This window comes from Peromyscus leucopus, chromosome 7 (assembly GCF_004664715.2).
Source record: "Peromyscus leucopus breed LL Stock chromosome 7, UCI_PerLeu_2.1, whole genome shotgun sequence".
NCBI lineage: Eukaryota > Metazoa > Chordata > Mammalia > Rodentia > Cricetidae > Peromyscus > Peromyscus leucopus.
In genome coordinates, this window is record NC_051069.1 from 90535891 (window position 1) to 90557498 (window position 21608).

The 21608-nt window shown below is 44.6% G+C and overlaps 1 protein-coding gene across 1 annotated transcript in view; it reads right to left on the reverse strand.

The window, feature by feature from the left end:
• Positions 1–21608, reverse strand: part of Ephb1 (EPH receptor B1) — a 448050-nt gene that overhangs the window by 61485 nt on the left and 364957 nt on the right. Inside the window, exon 10 of the mRNA XM_028869941.2 lies at positions 9789–9911. Coding sequence (XP_028725774.1) covers positions 9789–9911 — 123 coding nt within the window. The remainder of the gene's footprint in view (positions 1–9788; positions 9912–21608) is intronic.

The following is a 21608-nucleotide window of genomic DNA, read 5'->3' on the forward strand; positions in this document are numbered from 1 at the left end:
CTTTCCTTTCCTCTCTCCTTCTGGCCTCCGCTCAGTCTTCCTTTCTGAGACACAGTCTGCAGTCCAGACCATCCTTAAATTGTCAGTAGTCCCCTGCCTTGGCCTCCTGAGTGCTGATATTACAGACATATGCTATCGCCCAGCTCAGAATAATTCTATAAGTGGATGCCATTCATCCAAGACTCTTACCTGGGAGTTAGGTGGAACCAGAATATTTATCAGTCTGTGTGTGTAACTGGGAAAATGCAATAGATAAACCAGATGTGCCCCCAACCTTACACACAAACATCCCAATTAAGAAACTGTTCTAAGTTAGCTGTCCCTGCAACAAGAGTACAAAGACTGAGGTTCCATCTGGAGATTCGGAGAAACTGATCTGGGTGCAGCCTGGGAATTTATATATTTAAAAGCTGCCTACAGGATTGGCTATATAATTTCAGTTCCTGGCAGAAAATGAAAATATAGGACTCCTTTGCTCAAAAATTATGAAGGATTTCAAGATGGAGACAGGAGAGCATAAAACTGAAGTGGAGACATTTCTGAACATGGGTCCCTGCCTAACTGCACTGTCCACATTCCTCGATGTCCAGATGCTCCTGAGGTGTGGCCAAGGCTGAGAACTATAACCTCCAGCATCCTGCAAACAGATTAGTGGACTCCCCGAAGCCCGGGCTGCCTCACACTGCACATATCCAGGAACACCGTGTAGGCTTTATGATGTGAGTGGTGAGGACGAAGACAAGGGAGGAAAGCAAACCAGGAAAGCATGCTGTTGAGTTGTCTGCCCCTAGGACATAGTAGATGAGATGACTTCACTTTATGGCTAACCAGTCTCCAAGTTGGTTCTAAGGCTGGAGCTACAGATTATACCTTCTGTGGGGCCTCAGCTCACTCTTTGAAAAAGTAAGAAAATAAAAGCTTGTTCTCCTTGGGTAGGGTGAGGTGGGTGTAGTTGCTGGTGACCTTAGTACTCAGAGATCAATTCTGCAGTGGAGTAAAGAGAGGAGATTCTGGAAAATTAGAGAAACCTAGTAGTTTCTGAGCCAGGAGGCCTTCAAAGCACCAACTGCAAAGTAAGTCACTCAGTATCAGTGCCCCCCTCAGAGATACCCCATAATTAAGTGGCCCCTCGGTGTAATAGAGCAGGTGGAAGAGGGAGTGCCATGTCTACTCCGACCTGCAAGCTGGTCAACAGACCTTGGCTTGGCCCCTACATCTCCAGGACTCAATGTTTTCATCCCTGTATAATGGGAAGAAGCAGAAGGCTGCCTTCCCTTTCCTGGAAGTCACGATATGGGTCTCTAACTGTCAAACAGTTAAGGATGCATGTGGGTGGTGAGTGATAACCAAAGAAACAGGAATGAGGAGAGAGTGTGTTTGGGGGACATTATGGGTAGTAAAGGGGAGGAGACATAGGTCTCTGTATCCCTACAAGACTTAGAGGTACCTGATCCGCAACAGATGCCAGAGGCTGTGGAAAGTCCCTTTGCCAGAACCCCAACATGGAGGATATCCCCAACCAAGTCTTACATGGTAAAATTTGGGGTCTCTGGCCATTTAGCATTTCCACAGCCTCACAAGGAAGTAGAAGCCCATGGCCATAATGCCATTATTAATGGCAAGGAAAATCCTGGACTTGTGTCATGTATGACCTAAGAAAGTGCTACTCACGTGTATACTTTAACTTATATACTAACTGTAGTTCAGGTACTAATTTCAAAAACTGTACTTGCCTGGGTACCGTGGTGTGCAGAAGGCAGGGGAACACAGGTTGTGAACAGACTGGACTGTGCCGTGAGACTCAGTCCAAACAATAAACAAGCAAGAGAGCAAACCAAGTGACCAACTGCACTCATCCTTACTTCTGCTTTCTGATCATTTCCTGCAACTGGAACAGAACTTGATGGTGCCTTGTAGTGTAAGGATCTGAAATCTTACAGACTTCCCTGTTGTATACGCTCCACATCAGGAGCACACCTTTTTTTTTTTCAATTTCATAATAAAATATTTCAACATATCAGGGTATGAATAGGAACCAGGTCAGCTGAAGAGTGTTTGCAGTTGGTTATTTGGTGAAAATTCTTATCTACAGTAGGTATAGACAGCCTAATTTTGGTCTGGGTAGACTTTGATCAGCATGCATCTCTGCAACTGATGTGGGTCCTCCCCCATAGACTCATATCTATTTGTTTAGGGCTCAGCTCCAGCACCCAGCCAGTATGGAGGCCAAGGGCACTCAGTGGCTCTCAGCATGTCTTGTCTAGTATCTTTATCTGGAACTTGTTAGAAAACACAGATTGCCAGAGTCCCACCAGATTTACTAGAGCAGAGGCTTGGTGGGTAGGACCCTGGAATCTGGATGTTAGCTCATTTCCAAGTGATTCTGATGCCCGGCTCTCTTCCAAGAAGCACTTCCTCATGGCTGTCAGTTAATGCCTTCTAGCTGGCTCCTCTGACAGTCCTCCCTGACAGCTGTGGAAACTATTCCTTACAAGTTGCAGCCTTGCCAATGCCTCTTTCCTATCTTCCTTGACAAAATGAGAAAGAGAGAAACAGTGTTTCGGCACCATTAAATACCTCAACTATTATATATAAAATCAGAAGGGAAGAATTTTCAATTTTTGGAAATGAAACATCCAACCTGCCAGCAGGTACTTCAAGCAGCAGCTATTGGCTGTATGCAGCAAAAATCTACACCCACAATTGCGCCCCCCTTTTCTAGCAGCATTTTGAAGTCTCAAACTGCCTTGGGGGGGAAATGGAAAGCAGAAATTCTAGTTACTAATTCAGGCATACCCTCGATAAGGAACTTTTAAAGAATAAATTTAAGCTAGGTTGGAAAGAATGGTTTCAAGCAAGTTTCAACACAATAGCCTGTGCAAGAGAAGTAGGTTATGACTAAACACAAGAGTGATAAGGACTATGGCATGCATCTCACCATCTCCTGACCATGCACAGAGGACAGACATTACTAATTGATCACAGCCATTTTCATCCTTTTGGCAGAGTTCCTCTGATGTCCACTACCCAGGCTGCTATAGTAAGTACGTGAGATGGAATAGCTTCATGGTCACAGTGTTTACAGAATATAATGAGATGATGAGGGCAGAATGGACTTCTCTTTTTCTATAACTCTGTGGTTGTTAGATAACAGTATGGTTCTGTATCACATGTGTTTATATATGCATACATGCATGGAATTACATATGTATATACAATGATGATATTTTCATAATTAAGCATATATAAGTATAAATTTAAAGATATTTGGGGCCTTATTTACCTTAGGAGACAGAGACAAGAGAGACCAGACAAGTGTGGAGTGTGTTCAATGAAGAGTATGCTTTTTCCAGGGACCATAGGACAGTTTTTACAGTACTACCACACAGGATAATGAATTGGAAGGCAGTATTGTAATTCCAAGCAAAAAGGCCTGGGTACTCCAACTGCTAGGCAGAGTTTACCATCAGAAGCAATGACTGTGTATTTAGCTGCTCTTTTCCACAGCAACGAAAGTGGCAGCGAGTGCAGGGGTTTCATTTACCAGCTCTGGATCAGCTGCATCTGGGTTTAAATTGTAGCTGCATCATTAACTCAAGGGCAGCACAGCCTGCAGCAAGCCATCCTCTGCATGTTGATTTCCTCACCAGTCTAAAAAATCTGTACACACGTAAACATCAACTCTGACTCACAGGCTATTACAAGGATCAAATGCACAGTACTTGTGAAGTATGCAGGGTAGGACCAGGCACACAGCACATGCTAAGAATGTGCTGCACACTTTAATTATATTTCCTGGAGACATCTTCTTGGGCTCCTCTTCTAGAACCCTTCCTGCTACCCTCATGTTGCCCATCTTCACTCTAAATGATGCCATGTGTGTCAGGTTAGCAAGGAATCTTTCTCTGCAGAGATTCATCCAAAAATAACAACCCCACATAGTGAGCACACATCCATCTGTATACAGCATCCATTCCCTTACCCAGTCCTCCCCTGCAAGCAGCCTTCTTGTACATAATCATCTATGGCGGAAGGACTGTACTAGTAGCTACTGGAGATGGGCATTTATTCACTGAACTACAGTTAGCATGCTCTCCCCTGGAAAACACCTCTGATGACAGCCTTACCTACAATTTCATGCACTTAACAGCCATATGCTCAGGCTACTGCACAGTTACACGGGTAGCAAACTGAGCACAGGAGTGTTTTCATTCTGTAAGAACATATACGGCAGCCCTGACTGATGCTCTAGGTAAGTCCAACTGATCAAAATTAACCAAAAAGCCGAAAGTGACCAATAAGGTGACTCCTACTAGTCACACCCATGACAACCATGAGCTGATAATCTCCATCAAGACCAGAGTGGTGTGTTGCCTCCTCTACAGAGACTTCAGTTGACCCCATTGTCCACATGAGGGAGGGGATGGATTAGCTGTCCCTCACTCCAGTGAGCCACCTTCAGAGTGCCAAATGTGCACTGACCTTATTCCATCTCTCTACTCTCTCTCTTCATTCCCTCAAACTCTGTCTAGCTCCCAAAACTTTTACCCTGCCACATACAAGTACCTCCTCCAAGTACCCACCATCATCAGCACATCTGAGAAACATACAATTGAACAACAAAGTTCCACACACTAGGTCAGGTCCCAGGTTAATAAAAGCACATGTATTCTCTCCTTCTAATATAACTGTGAGCCCCATGAGGATAGGTGGACTCAAACAACTACATATTAATGACATATTCATCTTCTTGATTGGTGTCACACCAGGCTCTACAATGAATATTTTTCATTCTTTTGTTCAACATCCTAAACAACTTTAGAAGATACTTTGAGGTTAATGCAATTTGCCTGTCTCGTAGTTTCCAGATGCTATTCCACTGACCTTCACTCACACGCATAACTGACACTTCCACAACCTAGGTGCCAAGCAGCCTTACTCTGCCTTCTTGGTACTTAACCTGATGGCCCTCATTTCTGGGCCCAGCCTCCATGCTAACTGCCCCGACCACTCCAGTCACTAAACCTCATAGTAGATCCATTTGCCACACTACTCCAGCTTGGATATCTAGTTATGTCAATGTCATCTCGCTTTCCACCCTTTGTCCCAGAATCAGCCCTCTCAGAACCTCTTCCCACATCTAGACAGTAATATAATTTGTCTCCAAGTTTCAGAAGGCTTACCCACTCTTTCCCATCTCCCATTCCACCCTTTACCCCAGAATCAGCCTTCTCAGAACCTCTTCCCACATCTAGACAAAGTCATATAGCTTGTCTCCAGGCTTCAGAAGGCTTACCCACTCTTGCCCATAATCTCCTTCCCATCAGACCTACAGCAGTTACCATGGTCCACTCTCTGAATGCCATCTTATTGCTCAATCTGCTCAGAATCCTGTTTTTTCCGAAAATCTGTACTATAGTTGTTCCATCTCTAGGCCAGCCTGATTCTCCAAACTAACCCACAAGACTCTTTCCAGCAGCTTTCTCTCTCTGTGTTCTTACTCCATCTAAGCTATTTGTCCTCAGTGGTCACTCAGGTCTCTATTCCCCAAGTCCTCCATGCCAGCAAGCCTCTCCTCCTATTTCCAAGGCTGTATCCTCCCTATGGTCCTCCCCTCATCTCTCAACCTCTTCTTTCCTTTCATGGAGTGTGGAATTGTGTTTTGTGCTAGACAATACTCTCCCATGGCAAAGATTGTTAAACATTGAGTACATTTCCCAGCATCTACCACAGTTGCAGGCTTAATGAATAAAGGTTTTTCTGAACACTAAAATTAATCTCTCCTGTAACAAGCACAACCTCCTTCTCTGGCTCCATATTTGGTAGGCAAAGGCCTTGGTAACCTCTTTAAAATAGCCTTGTACTTTTCTATGGGGTGGCATTCCTTGTACACTTTTAGAGATGTAGGGCAGTATGTATGTGTCTTTGGATTTTCATTGTTGTGAAGAGATACCATGATCATGGCAACTCATAAAGAAAACATTTAATTGGTGTGGCTTGCTTACAGTTTCAGAGGTTCAGTGCATTATCGTCATGACAGGAGCATGGCAGTGTGCAGCCAGATGTGGAGCTGAAGCTTAGAACGCTGTGTCTTGTAGGCAACAAGAAGTCAACTGACTCACTGGGCAGTATTCGGAGTATAGGGAACTTCAAAGTCCACCCCCACGGTGACACACTTCCTCCAACAAGGTCATATCCACTCCAATAAAACCACACCTCCTAATAGTGCCACTCCCTATGAGCTTATGGGGGCCAATTACATTCAAACTACCACAGTGTGCAACTATTAGCTCTCTCAAAAAACAAGAAATAGGGAGAAACAAGAGCTCATGGCTAACAGTGTTTGCCAATTCAATATAACTATAATAGCCAACGGTGAGCACCAATGGTGCTGTACACAGGGCTGAGAAGAGGTACACACCGTCGGCCCAAGTGAGCTAGTGCAGGCTGACTCCAGCATGCCTCAACTGGAACATAATGTTTCTTCTCCCCTTGAATTGTGTAGCATTCTTTTTCTGTCACTGTCTGTCTCTAATGCAGTGGTTCTCGACCTTCCTAATGTGGTGTCCCTTTAATACAGTTCCTCATGTTGTGGTGACCCCAACTGTAAAATTGTTTTAGTTGCTACTTCATAACTGTAATCTTGCTACTGCTATGAATCATAATGTAGACATATGCTTTTGGATGGTCTTATGTGACTCCTGACCCCAAGGGGGTCAAGACCCACAGGTTGAGAACCACTTCTCAAATGTGTTTCACAAAATCTTACTTTTTCCTGCTAGATTTCAGCTTGAAGGTTATTTCTTTTGTGCAGTTCGGTTTGTGGTTTGGATGTAAAATGCCCCCATAGGTTAATTTACTTGAATACTTGGTCCCAGCTGGCTGCTGCTTTAAGAGGTCGGGGGTGAGGGGCTTCAGAAACGAAGAGCATGTTCTGCTCTTACAGAGGCCCCAGGTTCAAGTCCCAGCACCCACATGGTGGTTCATAGTCATCCATAGCCCCACTCCCAGGGGATCTGATACCCTCTTCTGACTTCTGTGGGCACTAATCATGTCCATGGTGCCCATACATTCAGGCAAAATACTCACATGCAACATAAAACTAACACACTTTGGAAGGGGAAAAAAGGCTGTGGCACCTTTAAGAGGTGGAGCCTTGCTGGAGGAGTGGATCTCTGGGGGCAAGCTGTCATGTTTGTCTCCCAGCTGCTCTCTATGTCCCGACTGGTGCTTCAGGCTCCTTCTGTCATCCCTCCATGATGAACTGTAGCCTTCTTTAAACCATAAGGCAAAACCCTTCCAATCTTAAGTGCTTCTTATCAAGTGTCTGGTCACAAGAAGAAAAGTAAAAAAAAATACAGGATCCCTCCTGATCCCCCAGGACCCCCAGCCCATGGAACGACCCACACCCCGCAAGGACCCAGTGGCTCCTCTGTGGCTGCACCGTGATGGTGTGAAAGAGCTGAGTGTGACCACTTCGCTCACTTCCCGCTACCGTTTATGCTTCTTAGGAAATCCTCTTCAGCATATAGAAAGTATCCACTGAAAGCTTTTTGATGGAAGGAGACAAAGAAGAGAAGGGAGGAAGGGAGGAAAGAAGGGAGGAAGGGAGAAAGGGGAGAAAGGAGGGAGGAGGGAAGGTTGGTTGACCATTGATTTTCTTTTTTGCGGCTTTTGCTTTTGTTTTTGATATTTTTTTTTCCATATTGCAAACCAGTTTTCTCTTTCTGCACCAGAGCTTCTGGGTGGCTAAGAGAAACATTGTCAATTACATTGTGTAATTGTTACTTTTTGCTTTTTGTTTGGCTACCAAGCTCTTTATTAGCAAAAGGGGAAGCCAGTCTCAGGGAGGCAGGGTATGGGGGAAGGGAATGTGTTGGTAGAGTGTCTCGTGTTAAAATTGCATCCAGTTGTGAACAGTGAGTTAAGACCCACAGGGATCAGCCCCGGGATGGCTTTGAATCCCAAGCAGATGAGCCTTGGTAGAAGCTGGTCAGCAGGGACCAGACACAATTCTTAATGCCATGCTGCTGAGTACTGAGTATCGTGTAATCTGTTAAATGCATTTCTCTTAATACCATGCAAGCCACACCGAAAACGCTGAACCTCCTCTGAGCAGAATGTACAAACACAGCAGCAGTGGCAAATGCTACCACGATGGAAGGTGAAGGATAGAGTGGGGCCATCAATTGTCCCTTTATGAGCATCTGGCAGTTGGTGAGCTCACCCCAAATTGTAGCTCCCTGGCAGGATCATAAAGCGAGAAGGCTCTTTACTCGTCCCCTGACAAAGGCAGGAGGGGTTTTGATGTGTGCTGTCTGGGATGAAATGCAGTCCAGAACACATCACTCTAAGCACATGACATAAATAACCACATTAAAATCACTAGCACCATTACTGCGAGCCATAACAACAATTAATAACACGGGCAAACAGAGTGCAGGACAGCGGGCACGCCTCCTCAACACTCTTAAGTTTCCCCGAGAAATCAGAGCCTGTAAGAGCAATCCAATTCATCTGGTACCCAGCCTTCCAACACGTGATCCTTAAATATGTCAGTGTCTAAAGAGTCAGGGAAAATTATCGACACAGAAGTGAAAGTCGTGGTTCAGTAAAACATTTAATGATAGTAAATGGGAAATACGTAGAGACCCTGGTGGATAAGATTCTAGTCAGCCAGCTAGAACTCCCTAGGATTTGGGGATGGGTGGTGGTGTGTCGTGACAGGGAGAGTTCCAGGGCTTCCACAGTGAAGCTGGAGGAGGGGCAAGGATGCAGCACTTAAGAGGAACCCAAAGCATGGAGATGGTGTCCTACTGGAGTATGCTTCCCAATGTGACTCCCAATTCCATAAGTGGTTTTTTGACTCTTCGGTACATTTAGAGAAGGAGTGAGTGGAAGGATTATGACATTTCCTCTAAAGATAATATATGAAGTGGCTGTCTGCTGGATGTCGCTTAAACGTGCTTTGTTGAGTTAAAATGTTATTGGGAGCTGCCACTCTATGGCTGTCCAGTGACACGAACCAAGCACTTCAGTGCCAGAAGCAATGAAGAGGACAACCTGTGCAATGGCTAATAAGAACCGAAGAAGTAAGGACAAAGAATGTTGTAGAAGCAAATAAAGTCTGGAAGGAGACCCAAATCAAAGAAGTAAAGAGATTACATATAAAGGAACGATGTCAGGAATGTTTTTATCTAACATTAAAGCATCTCACCCACACTACATTAATTAGGCTGGGTCTATAGACAGATTGGCTCTACAACTTGTTAAAGAAAGATGAGTTTTTCTAGATCAGTCTTTTGGTGTGATTTCTCGGGAGCACCCCAGCAGTTAGTTCTTACCTAGGCTGGGATTCTGTTCTGATGCCCAGTCTGGATGCAAGTGTGTGAGCACAAGAAAAGGAGAACTCAAAGTGGGGGGAGAAGTCTTGGCCCAAAGTCATTGAGATGCCATTTTCAGCAAGTGTGATGCTAGATCACACTTAATAAGGAATTTGCTTATTCCTATCTTTGACTAAGTACGCTACATCTCTCTCCTTATCTGAGTTTCTTGGTCTGTTTCCACAGCTAGTCCTGAATCTTTGAAAACTAGAGCCAAAGCCTGTGCTTTCCCAAGCAAGCTTAGCCACTGTGACCAAGGTCCCCAAAGATTCTGAGCAACACTCTTGCATATTCTAGTGGTCCAGTTTCATATTCTGAAATGAAAGAATGAAAGATATCTAGAATGGTAGGAAGACAGTGTTTGGACAACGGGAAGACAGAGACGAGGGGAGGGGAGAGCCATACCTGCTCCGATGACCTCTTCAATTTTCACAAAAGATACATCAATCTCCTTGGCAAACTCCCGGACAGCTTCATTGGGGTCCTCATAAGTGAAGGGATCAATGTAGATCTTCATCCCTGGGGAGCCTTATTGGATGAGACAAGCAGGTTAACATCCCAGACAGGATATGGGTCACTGCTGCTACTGATGTCCCCAGCACCAAGGGTATTCCTGGGAGGGACCCTTCTTTTAACTGGGTTGCTGTAAACTTCCTCTGCCCCATCTCTTCTTTGTGGGCTTCCCCATCTCTCTTTTCCCTGGACCACTCTGGTTCTCTGCCCTCTACTTCTCCTCCATATTTTTTCTCTTTCTATGCTCTTGATGAAATGTGGAACAGATTACTTATAAGTGACAGATCGGGACCAGTTCCCACACCAGGCACTCACAGAAGCCAAAGAAGCTGATTGATGCCAACCAAATGCATTAGCAGAAAAGTGGTGGTAAAATGGTAGGGTAGATATCAATATTTATCAACTTGACAACCTTCCTGAGTGGAGGCCACGGTTAAGGTTATAACTGAGGGCTGTGGTCCATGGCCACAAGAGGGATGAGGATGGATATTTTAAAAAAGGGAAGAAATCACTGTTAGAAAACCCTCAAGACATAATTGCCAACACTGTACACCAGAAGAGAAAATGTGAGGAGAAAGCTTAGAAAATACTAATGCAGGAAGGAGAAAAATGGGGTGGAATGGAAGAAAAATGGTAATTGAACCCCCCCATGCCTTCAGACACACTGAAGTATGAAAAACGAATAAAATGGTAGATGAGAAATACATAAAAGAATATAGACCTTGTCACTGATGTATACAGTGGCAAGATAGATAGGTGTGCTTGAGGACAAAATAGAGAATTGTCATTGCAGAAAAAATACTTCCAAAAAGTAGAGGACAGGGGACTAAAAAAGCAAATGGAACACAAAAAACAAATGGATTCATTTGAAATGTAATTTTTCAACTTGTTTGATGTGTCATTAAGTGAAGTGTAGAAATTGTTTCCACGGTGCTGGGATGGTGAAAGGTGGGGCCTCTAAGAGACAGGCTGTATGGTCTATTGCTGCCTACTGTGGTGTGCTCATGGAGGAGGCCGATCAGCAGGGACAGGTCCCTGGGGTCTCTATGTGTGATGGTGGGGATCAAAGCTGAGGCTGGGCTTTGGGTTCCTTGTCTCTGCACCTCACCCACACCTGATTCCCCATGGCCTCCCAGGCTTGCACCCACGCTCCAGTTCTGTCCTGTTCCAGAAAAACATCTGATGCCTCTCTCAATGTCTTGATCAGCACCTTATTCAGGAAAGGATTAAAATCTTAGGATGTAATCCAAAGAAGGAAGGAAGATATACGAAGAAGAGGGGAGATTTATACTTTTAAGCCAAGGGAAGCCAAATGCCCTGACATGAGAAATAGATTTTCCTAAGAGATAGGTTCTTTTGTTCTCTTTTTTTTTTTTTTTTTTTTTTTTTTTTTTTGGTTTTTCGAGACAGGGTCTTAAGCAAACACTGCTCCTACTATTCCAGAGTACTTGTTTGTAAGTAGTCATTCTAAAAAGCTTCTGGGGGTGGGATTGAGAACTTAGGGACATAGTTCAATCAGTAAAGTACTTACGAACACGAGGACCTCAGCTTGACTCAAACATTCATGTAAAATTCTAGATGTCATGGCATTGAATTGTAACCCCAAGTGCTGGGGAGGTAGAGAGAGGTGACTCCCCAAGGCTCACTATCCAGCCAGCCTGGCCTAAAATAGCAAGGTTCCTAAGAGAGATTTTGCCTTAAAAAATTGGACAACATAGGAGGAACAACAAGCAAGGTTGACCTTGACCACTGTCCATCCAACAAATGTGCACACATATGCTCATGAACCTGGACTTGTACCTCGCCTTGCTCCGCATACCTATACGTACACGAAAAACTCTACAAAACCTGATGATGTCTTCGACTTTGGAACATACTAAGTAAAATTTGGACAAAGCAAACAGAGATCCTTACTTCTGTCTATATCCAGTCTGTTGACACCATGAAACACTATCAACAAACTTCATGCTCAAAAACCATGCAATTGAGCTAAAAAATCGATGGTAAAAAAAAAAAATCTCATAATGATTTAAGTAAGTTTATGATTTTGTCTGGGGCCACATTCAGAGTAACTCTTGGTTGCAGGAGACTTGCTGCTCAATGAGACATTTTGCTCCCTGGGGGACAGCAGTATGTGTGCACACATGCATGAGTGAGAAAGCTCTTCAGTAGCGATGGACCAAGGGCAAAGCAGAGACGAGGCATCATTGATTTCTCACCTGCTGTGCAGAGCAGGTGAAGAGCAATGCAAATGGCCAGATTTCAAACTCATGAGAAGCCCAAGGTATCATTCAGCCTTGCTTAGGGTTCACCTAGAAACTGCCCTAAAGGCCAAGCTATGAAAGCAAATGGTTTGTCTGGGGCATGCCAAGAAATGCAGGAAAGGAAGAAGGAAATCGAATAGGGAGCAAACATTGCTGTGGGATGTCTTTCTGTATGCTGTGAATATGTGTGGCTCCCACTGGATAATAAATAAAGCACACTGGCCTATGCATGGCAGGATGGAGCCAGGTGGGAAAATTCAAAAGAGATAGTGAGAGAAGAAAGGTGGGGTTGAGGAGATGCTGTGAGCCACTGCCAGGAGAAGCAAGATGTGAAAGTACCAGTAAGCCAGGAAACCATGTGGCAAGACATAGATGAACAGAAACAGGTTGAGCTGGATTATGGAAGATAGCTAGCAAGAAGCCTAAGCCATAGGCTATACAGTTTGTAATTAATGTTAAGCCTCTGAATGATCATTTTATAATGTGGCTGTGGGACCGCAGGTGGGAGAGATTTGTCTGGACTTTGGGGCCTGGCAGGACTGGAGAAATATCTGCCTACAAAACGTAGCAGATGCAAGGTGTGTCCTTAAGCCATTAACTATTGTAGGTTGTTATAGCTGGCTTTATCTCCTCGAGGACACTGTGAACTTGGATGAGTAGCCACAAGCTTCAGAATGGGTACTCTCTAGGGTGAAGGGAGCTAAGGTAGTTCCATAATGATTGTCATAGTCAAACTTGAGGCACTGAATGGCCAGTAACATGAGCAAGAGGGAGACTCTAAGGCCAGAGAGTGCAGTCAGGCAAAGAAACACAGATGCTGATGGTGGAGGTCAGCCAGCATGATGGAAGGATGAATGACGGAGTTAGACAATACAAAATCACCACAGTGCATATAAGGAAAGGGGAGTAGCCAAGGACACCAGGGTAGAGTCAGTAAGCTGTGACTTTCCCTTCTAATTCTGTGCGTCCCTGGTGCTGAGGTCTGCAGGTGACATTAGACCCCCAAATACTTTATTAATCTTGTATAATACAGCAAGTTCATATTTATCTCTTACAATAGCTTTTCCACCAATAGGGGAAATGAGACTTTCCTTCCAGCTTGCCTATGAGAATAAAGGCCCTATGACAAGTGGCCGGCCCAGCACAGTGCCCCATGTACTGGGAAGACTCCCTGACTAATAGACTCATTACTGTTATCAACAAATTTGTTCTCAGAAGTGTGCAGGGAGGTAGAAAAGGAAGTGAGGCATGGTGGGCAGTGGGGAATGTAAGCCACTTAGGGTTATATTAGTTACTTTCAAAATAACTACCTTGTTATTTTAGATCAAGGGCTTTTAAAGATGTATGCTAAGCTGTCCTGAAGGAGTTCTTCCATGGAAACTAATTAAACAATCTAGAATGAGCTGTAATGAATGGTTTGCAAGTAAAGACATATATGAGGATGAATGGGAAAGGATTCTGAGCTAATGAGCTTTACAGATATTGGCTCTAGCCAGTTTGGGGAAGAAGCTGTTCCCAGAAGGGAGACAGCTCATCTCTTGATGGAGCCTCTATTCTTTAGGCCAGTAATGTGCCACAAAGTGCACTCAGATGGGAGAATGTCTACCCTATGACCATGCATGCACTTAACTTCCCAAGAGACATCTGAGGAATTGAAAAGTGTGAATACATATGTGCATGGATTTGCACTCACGTGTACATACGTGTAATATCATAGCCACTGTGCTGTGTCTAAGGGCTTTGGCTGTCACTGAGGCATTTCCTCAGAAGCCAAGAGGGTTGCTTAAAGCCCAGGACTATGATCTGTTGAAATGCCCAACCAAAATGAATGCCCTAAATCCTGCATCTAATGCATCACTAGGAATCACTCCTCGTTTACCTTGACATTGAGTAAAAGTATTATTATGTGGAGGAAGGAAACTGGGAAAGTTCAATCAAGGTCTAAGAAATGGCTCACACTTAGTGCCTTTCCTCTAGCCACAGCCTGATAAGAGCCCAGTAAGGGAGGAGGAAGAGATGGCCCTGGCCCAGGTCCTCCTGCTGCAGGCAGGGGTCTTCGTATTCTAAATTAACAGAGGGCTTTGGCTAAGCATATGAATACAATGGATCTCCTTGCAAATACCTCCCCATATGATGACAGATCTCCCTAGACCATGCTCCCAAGCTCTAGCCAGCCTTTTTCAAATCCCAGAAGATGAGAGGGTAAAAAAAAAATGTCTTTCGCTAGGCGGAACAGGTCATTTGTCTTTTGGCTCATTTTGTGTTTCTGCATAAATCCCGCATCAGCCTGTTCCTGCTCCCACTTGCCAGTGAGCAGTTTTTAATTATCAGGAAAATGGTATTTATTGCAATGAATCACCAGACAGTGAACAAGGAATCAAGTCAGCAACAGAGTAAGGCACAGACACTGGGAGACTGGATGCAGAAGATGTTCTCTGATTGTGAATGTTGAGGAAATCCTGTTAGAGGAGATGGAGACAATATCAGAGGTAACAGACCCCTATAACACATGGCATTTTATAGTGATTGATGTGACCTTCACAGCATTGTGAGCAATAGAAATACTGTTAAAGTGTTAGCCATGTCCGAGTTTCTTTTTTTTTTTTCCAATCATAGATTGCATATCTTTGGCATAAAAGGGGCATGTGTGGACTTAAACTTCTGATTGTTAGTGTCTTCATTGTTAGTGCTTTGCTAGTAAGCACACCCCCAGCTTTCCCATCTCCTAGTTTACAAATCTCCAATAAAGATCTCGTTTGTAAACATGTTCACGGGGAGCATGGCTTTACTGCTGTCTGGTACCTTCTTGCATGGCATCAAATAGTTGTAGAAGCAGAAGAAATTTTTTTTTCCACTGTCAGAGACCCTGCACCAGAGTATCAACAGAGGTGGCTAAGATGAGCTCTGGATGCAAGAAGTCTTACTTGGGGGAATTTGAAAGGTTATGGAGACATTTATAAGTGCCAAGGGTGCAGGGGGAAACCAGAGAGCTCACTGTTGTAAACAGCAGGTGACATGCATGGACTCAGAGCTGGGGGAGAAGACCCACTGCCCTTGTGCCGGCCTGGTGTGCATTCTGAGTGTAGAACTAGTAGCAAGGACATCTTCAGGCCAGTTGTGACAACTGATCCTAGGGCTTCAGAGGTTCCAGCAAAAGCCAGCTGGCCTCTAGCTGAGGGAGGATTGCTAAAACCTACAGGGTAGTCTCAGATAGTGAGTGAGTTGAATTGTCTCCAGTCATTAATATTCTTGTGTCCCAGCAGGTCCTGATAGAGTCATAAGGAGAATGGGAAGTGTGCCTGCTAGTATCTCATTATGAATCCAAGAGAGACTGTGTCACCTTGTGACAGTCTCATCCAGGTATTTGAGCACGAGAGGGGAGCCATTTAGAGACCTGTGCAATCCTTGAGGGACCTTCTCTGATACTCTGCCTCAGGGCGTCAAGTCTCCCTCCTGTTATTCTACTCTGCTAGACATACAACCAGCACTGTGGCATCTACAGGAAAGCAAAGCTCTGAGGGTTCTTCATGTGACTGAGACATGAAATAGGCCATGAAAGGGCATGATGCTGGGCAGTGCTGAGTCAGGAGACCACAGCTGGTAATGGGTTGCAAACACTATAGAGACTGGAGAAGGCAGAAGGCCATGGATGCCATTCTTCAAAGTCAGACTGCTAGAAGCTCCAGAACTGGATTAAATCTGGAAGGACAACAGGACATGTTACTACAAAGGAGAAGTTTGGAATGTCCAGAGAGAGGCTTGGTACCAGGTGTGGAGGAAGAGGGAGACCAGCTTGAAGCAGAGGCAACAGTGTTGACAGACAAGCACTGGGGCCCCAATTACCAAACACAGCGATGACTGATGCCCCAGGGTGCACAGAGCTGACAACTCTTTTATCGGCAGTGGAGGGGGATTCTGAGAGCAGGACATTGGAGAGCTTATTTTGCTGAAGAAGGGACAGTAGGCTGGGGAAATGGTTATGAAGTGGTCTCAGCAATTACTTAAGGTGTAAGATGGCAGCATTTGCAACCAAAGTGTTGGAAGGATGACAACAAAAGAGGCAAGAGCAACTAATCCTGGAAAGTTGCTTAACACCTCCATGTCTGTGGGTATGTATGACCAGGATTGACAAGTTCTTCCAGGCAGGGACCTCTGCTGCTGGACTGCTGCAGTCCTACTGGGAACCCAAGGGCAATAGACAATGATCCCGGAACTACTGGAGGTAACAGTTGCAGAAGCTCTGGCTAGGAGCCAGCAGCATACACATGGGTGAATCTAGATCTTACGATTTATTTGTCATTTAACAAACACTGACTGCAAACTCGGCCTCCTTTTGTACCAAGGAGTCTTTCCTTCTGTGTCTGTAGGCCTTTACTTGTATATGATCTAATCTTAGTGCCTCAGTCCGTCTTTTCCTTCCAGTGTCCTCCTGTCCTGCATATCAAATCTTGGGGGCTGGGTGCTATCGTGAAGTTCAGAATGCATCAACCACCCAGAATGCAGTAACTTAGCATAATTCTGGGTGTGACTTCATCCCGTCTCTCACCTAAGGCAAGAATCTTTTTAATAGCATCCATTACTAAAAACTCTCAAGCCCTAGCCTCATTGTAGAGGAACCTCTTTGATGGACAGCCCCTGTGAATCTGGCAACATACTGCCACTGAGTCAGACTCTGGCCATGCCTGACACAGGCAGTCTGCTCTTCTCTGGACTGGTGCTTTGCAGAATATGTCCTTCTGAAACCAGGCAGGTCCCTAGGACAAAGTCCATGACTCTGAGTGGGTTCTTAACAGCACAAAGAGTAGATATAAACATTTAATACAGCAAGGGCTCAAAATGGGCGTTATTAATATTCTTCATCAGTAGTGCCACTGAGAGTAAGCATGTGATCAGCTAGGGTTTTGTTTTTTTTTTTTTTTTCACACAAATAAATAGTAAGTGGGATCGCTCCCTATTTGTACTGCTTCAGTTTTGTTTTAACCTAAACACTAGGTTCCAGATTTATCCTGCTAACATTTTGTCTTGCAGATTTCAAATTAGCATTCAAAGCTGTTGGGTAGCTCTGAATTTTGATTCTGTCTTTTATGGTGTTAGTTCTGCTTCCCAACTGTTACCTACAAACTCGATCAGCATCCCCACGCTTGCTTCTGACTCGTGAAGTTAAAAAAGCAATCAAACAAACATGGATTGAACAGGACAAGAACTAGAACAACGCCAGGGACCTTCCTCCTGAGTGACAGTCACTAATTCACTTTCTCTCCGTATGAAGACAAAGTCTGTATCTGCTTAACAATGCCTTCCATTATACCATAAGATATTTTTGCCAAAATAATCATTTGTTACCCATAATTGTTGAATTTACTAAATGTAATATCTAATTAAAAAGAGACAAGTTCCCATAAATTTTTTTTCCTTAATCATCTCATGTCTATTCCTAATGACGACAGAACTCAAGTTCATTGTCTCAGACCCATGTTTTTCACAATGTCATGAGGCATTTTCTGGGCCTGGACTCACAACGATATCCTCTCTCTCTTTGTTTTGTCTGAAGATTATGGTGTTTCCCAATCTCAAGTATTATGGTTGGCTTTAATATCTTTTTTTGCCACGTATCAGAATCACGTGACTAAGGAACTACCCACTACAGAAAAGCATGCTGAGTTATTTGATTGATATGGAAAAACTCATTTCAACTGTGGGTGGTGCCTTCTGGTATGAGTGCAGACGAAAAGGGCATGGCAGAAGAAAAATGATCTCTCTGCCTTTTGTTTGCCTCACCTCCCTCCTGCCATTGAGTTCATTTGTCCCACGGCTGCTGCTGATTGCTATACTACTATCAGCACCAGCAATGTCCAGGCTTCAGGTGCAAGCTTTCTTTGGGACTAGGGACCAGCAGTTCTCCAGGAACCTTCAGAGCTTCTGGGACCAAATTGAGGCAGCTGAGTGGTTTCCAGGTCTCAGCTTCCAGGTGTGATTCTGCTGTTGTTATCCTGTGTGTGTGTGTTTGTGTTTTGTGTGTGTGTGTGTGTGTGTGTGTGTGTGTGTGTGTTTGTGTGTGTGTGTGTGCGCGCACGTGTTTGTGATGTGCATGTGTTGTGCTTGTAGGGTATGTATGTATGGTGTGTGTATGCGTGTGTGTGATTATTCATCCCATTGGTTTCAGTCCTCTGGAGAATCCTGACAAATACATATCCATATCTCGTTTATGCTTTTTTTTCTAAAACATGCCAGTAGACATTATAATTTATATCTTCCACTCAGAGGTAATTTTCTTAGGACTGATCTCCTAAAGTCCTTAAACCTTTCACAAGCCCCGATCTCCCTTTATCCCTCCCCCCACCCCCCAGTTCAGAAATCAAGAATGACCTATGTTCCCTGAACACCTCTTTGCATTTTCCCAAAATAGAAAGAACCATAACTTCCTGAAGTTAGGTTCCTAAGCCTCCCTGCTTTATCTGGATCATTCTGTCCAGGTCATCCATAATTAGTCAACAACTTATGAGAACTGAACCGAGAAACCAAGACAACATACTGTCTACCCATTCCCGAGCATGAGAAGCCCATGTTCCTTCCCACCCACCCTTGAACATGAACCTCTGGCTCAATAACTCTTTATCAGACTAAATGACACCATATCCAGCATATTCTCTTTCTAGCCCACCCTCCAAGGAGTATCTTTCCACCAATTCAAATTCCCCTCTATATCTCTGTTCACTAAAGTCTAAGACAGCAGTTTTCAATCTATGGGTTGTGACCCCCACAGGGGTTACATATCAGGTATCCTGCATATCAGATATTTACATTATGATTCATAACAGTACCAAAATTATAGTTATGAAACAGCAACAAAATAACTTTATTGTTGGGGGGCTAACCACAACATGAGGAACTGCATTAAAACATTGCAGCATTAGGAAGGTTAAACACCACTGTTCTAGGGTTAGGGGTGAAATATGAGCCCATTCCTGAATACAACATCATGTTTTCTAGTAACCAAATCTGCCATGCCTTGACTCATTAGGGAAGACAAGACTGTTGCAAATACTTCTTTTCTGTCTCTTTCAATCACTGTGTCACTTTAAAAGGGAAAGTCTGTAAGACAAGAACCACCAGCTCCTTCATAATGCCCCCTGGAGGATCCAAGGGAGTTGGGGGTCCCCAGACAATGGGGAACAGAGCTGAGCAGCTGCTGCCACTCCAAGACCAGGAAACCCTCAGAGCTTCCAAAGCACCAACACTCCACAGAGAGCATTCATATGGGGAGTTCAGGCTCAGTTACACATCTGCACACACAATTGGGCACATTTGAGCCTTTTGACTCTTGGAATGGGACTCCGAGGTGGGGACTAATAAACCACCAACCAGGGCATCTGGGAGTAGACATAGAGCTGCACCCAAGACTAGGCACACTGAGCCTCTGCAACATGGAGAGACCATGAGGTCTGCAGCCAGACTCAGAGGGTGCACAATCCACCTCTTCAACCCTCAAGCTTTGTCACTCAGGAAAGTCACTTGTTCTTCCGAGATTACTGCCTGTTTCTTGAGCCATGATCAGCTATCTACTAGATTACAGTTCCCAGTGTAGGCACAGCTAACACCTTCCATAGTCATCCCACCCACCGCACTCTGTCTGCCCTCCATCCCAGCTAGGCTCTTTCTTCACCAGAGCTTTAGTTCTCTTTTGCTCTTTGTATGCCAGGCCTTCTTCTAGCTGCATGGCCCTTGGATCATGATTCTCCAATAGTAATGGCTTCAACCAAAGAAATGGTTGTTCATAGGAGAAAAGTGCATAAATGCAACTTAGTACACAAGAGTGTGAGCTTAGAGAACCCAGGTGTATGGGAGGAGGAAAGTGTCAGAGTCCAGGTGTGTGGGGGAGGCAAGAGTCAGGGGTTGATTAAAAGAGAATAGTTGTGCACAGAGGAGAAGGGCTTTTAGAAATGGCTCATACATCTAAGGTAGCCTAAGAAGTAAACTGAGGCTCCCCATGAGAACCCTACATCTGTCTAGCAACAATAGGTGAAACTCACTGACTGACTCCAGCGATGATCACTGGTGGTAGCAAGGGCCCTACAGCTGAAGACTGGGGAGTAGTTCTTCTACAGAGACTAGGAACCAGAGGTACCGCCCTCTGTGGCTATCCCCCTACTCTCCCACACAGGGAGGCACATTTTAGAAATGCATCTTTGTACACCAAGTAGCCTGGCAGAGGCACGCTTCAAGAGAAGAACAGCCAAATGTCAGGCTGACATTGTCAAAAGAGCATCATCACTCTACCCTGGATGCCTGGGGATCCTCTGTGTCCCATCAGAGGAATGGCATACCTTTAGAAAGCGGGTTCTCGACTGAGTCACTTTTGGGCACTGTTATAAGTTTCTAGACTTCAAAATGCAACTGTATCTTTTGAACCCAATCATGTACTCTTGGGGTCCCAACTGCTTTCAGGCCAAAAGCACCATCTGTAACTGTTTTATCTAAAGAACCAGATCTGAGCCAGGTGGTGGTGGCACACGCCTTCAATCCCAGCACTTGGGAGGCAGAGGCAGGAGGATCTCGGTGAGTTTGAGGCCAGTCTGGACTACAAAGTGAGTTCAAGGAAAGGCACAAAGCTACACAGAGAAACCTTGTCTCAAAAAAAAAAAAAAAAGAAAGAAAAGAAAAGAAAGAAAGAAAGAAAGAAAGAGAAAGAAAGAGAAAGAAAAAGAAAAGAAAGAACCAGATCTGAAATGGATATCTAGTGGCTCATCAGAGCAAGGAGCTGGTCCAAAGCAGACAAGGAAGCAATGCCCCAAGCCAGAGCTAGAGGAGGGAGACAGAGAGCAGGCTTTGGGACAACTCTGAAGGAAACCAGGCAGCAGTACACATCTTCTGAGAGTCAGATACTAAAGTCCGAATTCATGAGCTGGACTGGGGAGTCCTGATGCCTTATGGTGGCTTCTCCTCGCAATGCCTACCCTGTACACACCCTGGTTGTCAATGGTTTGATTGTATATAAATCTCCAGCTGTGCCATGACTGAAAAGCCGTATCTACAGAGTGACTTTTGAGCAGCCCAAGCTCGTACCCTCCACGTTAGAACACGTACTCCTTCATAGCATGGTTGCAGCTGTAAACCCTGCATTCTCTGTCTCAGATGATCTTGGAGAAGGAAAGTAGTCTGGTTCATGAGAACTTTAGTCTTAAAAGCCATTTTTACTTACAAGAGAACCAGCCCAGTGAAATGAACCCATGCTTCAGGTTGTATGTGTCTATGGGATCTGCTCACTGCTGAGTGCTCAGGACAAAAGTGGTTTAGGAAACAGGAGGAGGACTCGAGTGTGATGTGGCTTACAGAGGAGAGCCCAGTGTGCTGGGGAAGATCTCTTGGGGCCCTTGTGGAACTCAGAAAGAGTCATTTAGAAGCAGTATCTTAGGTAAGGCTCTAAGTACCTGCTTCTGGAAGCAGGGAG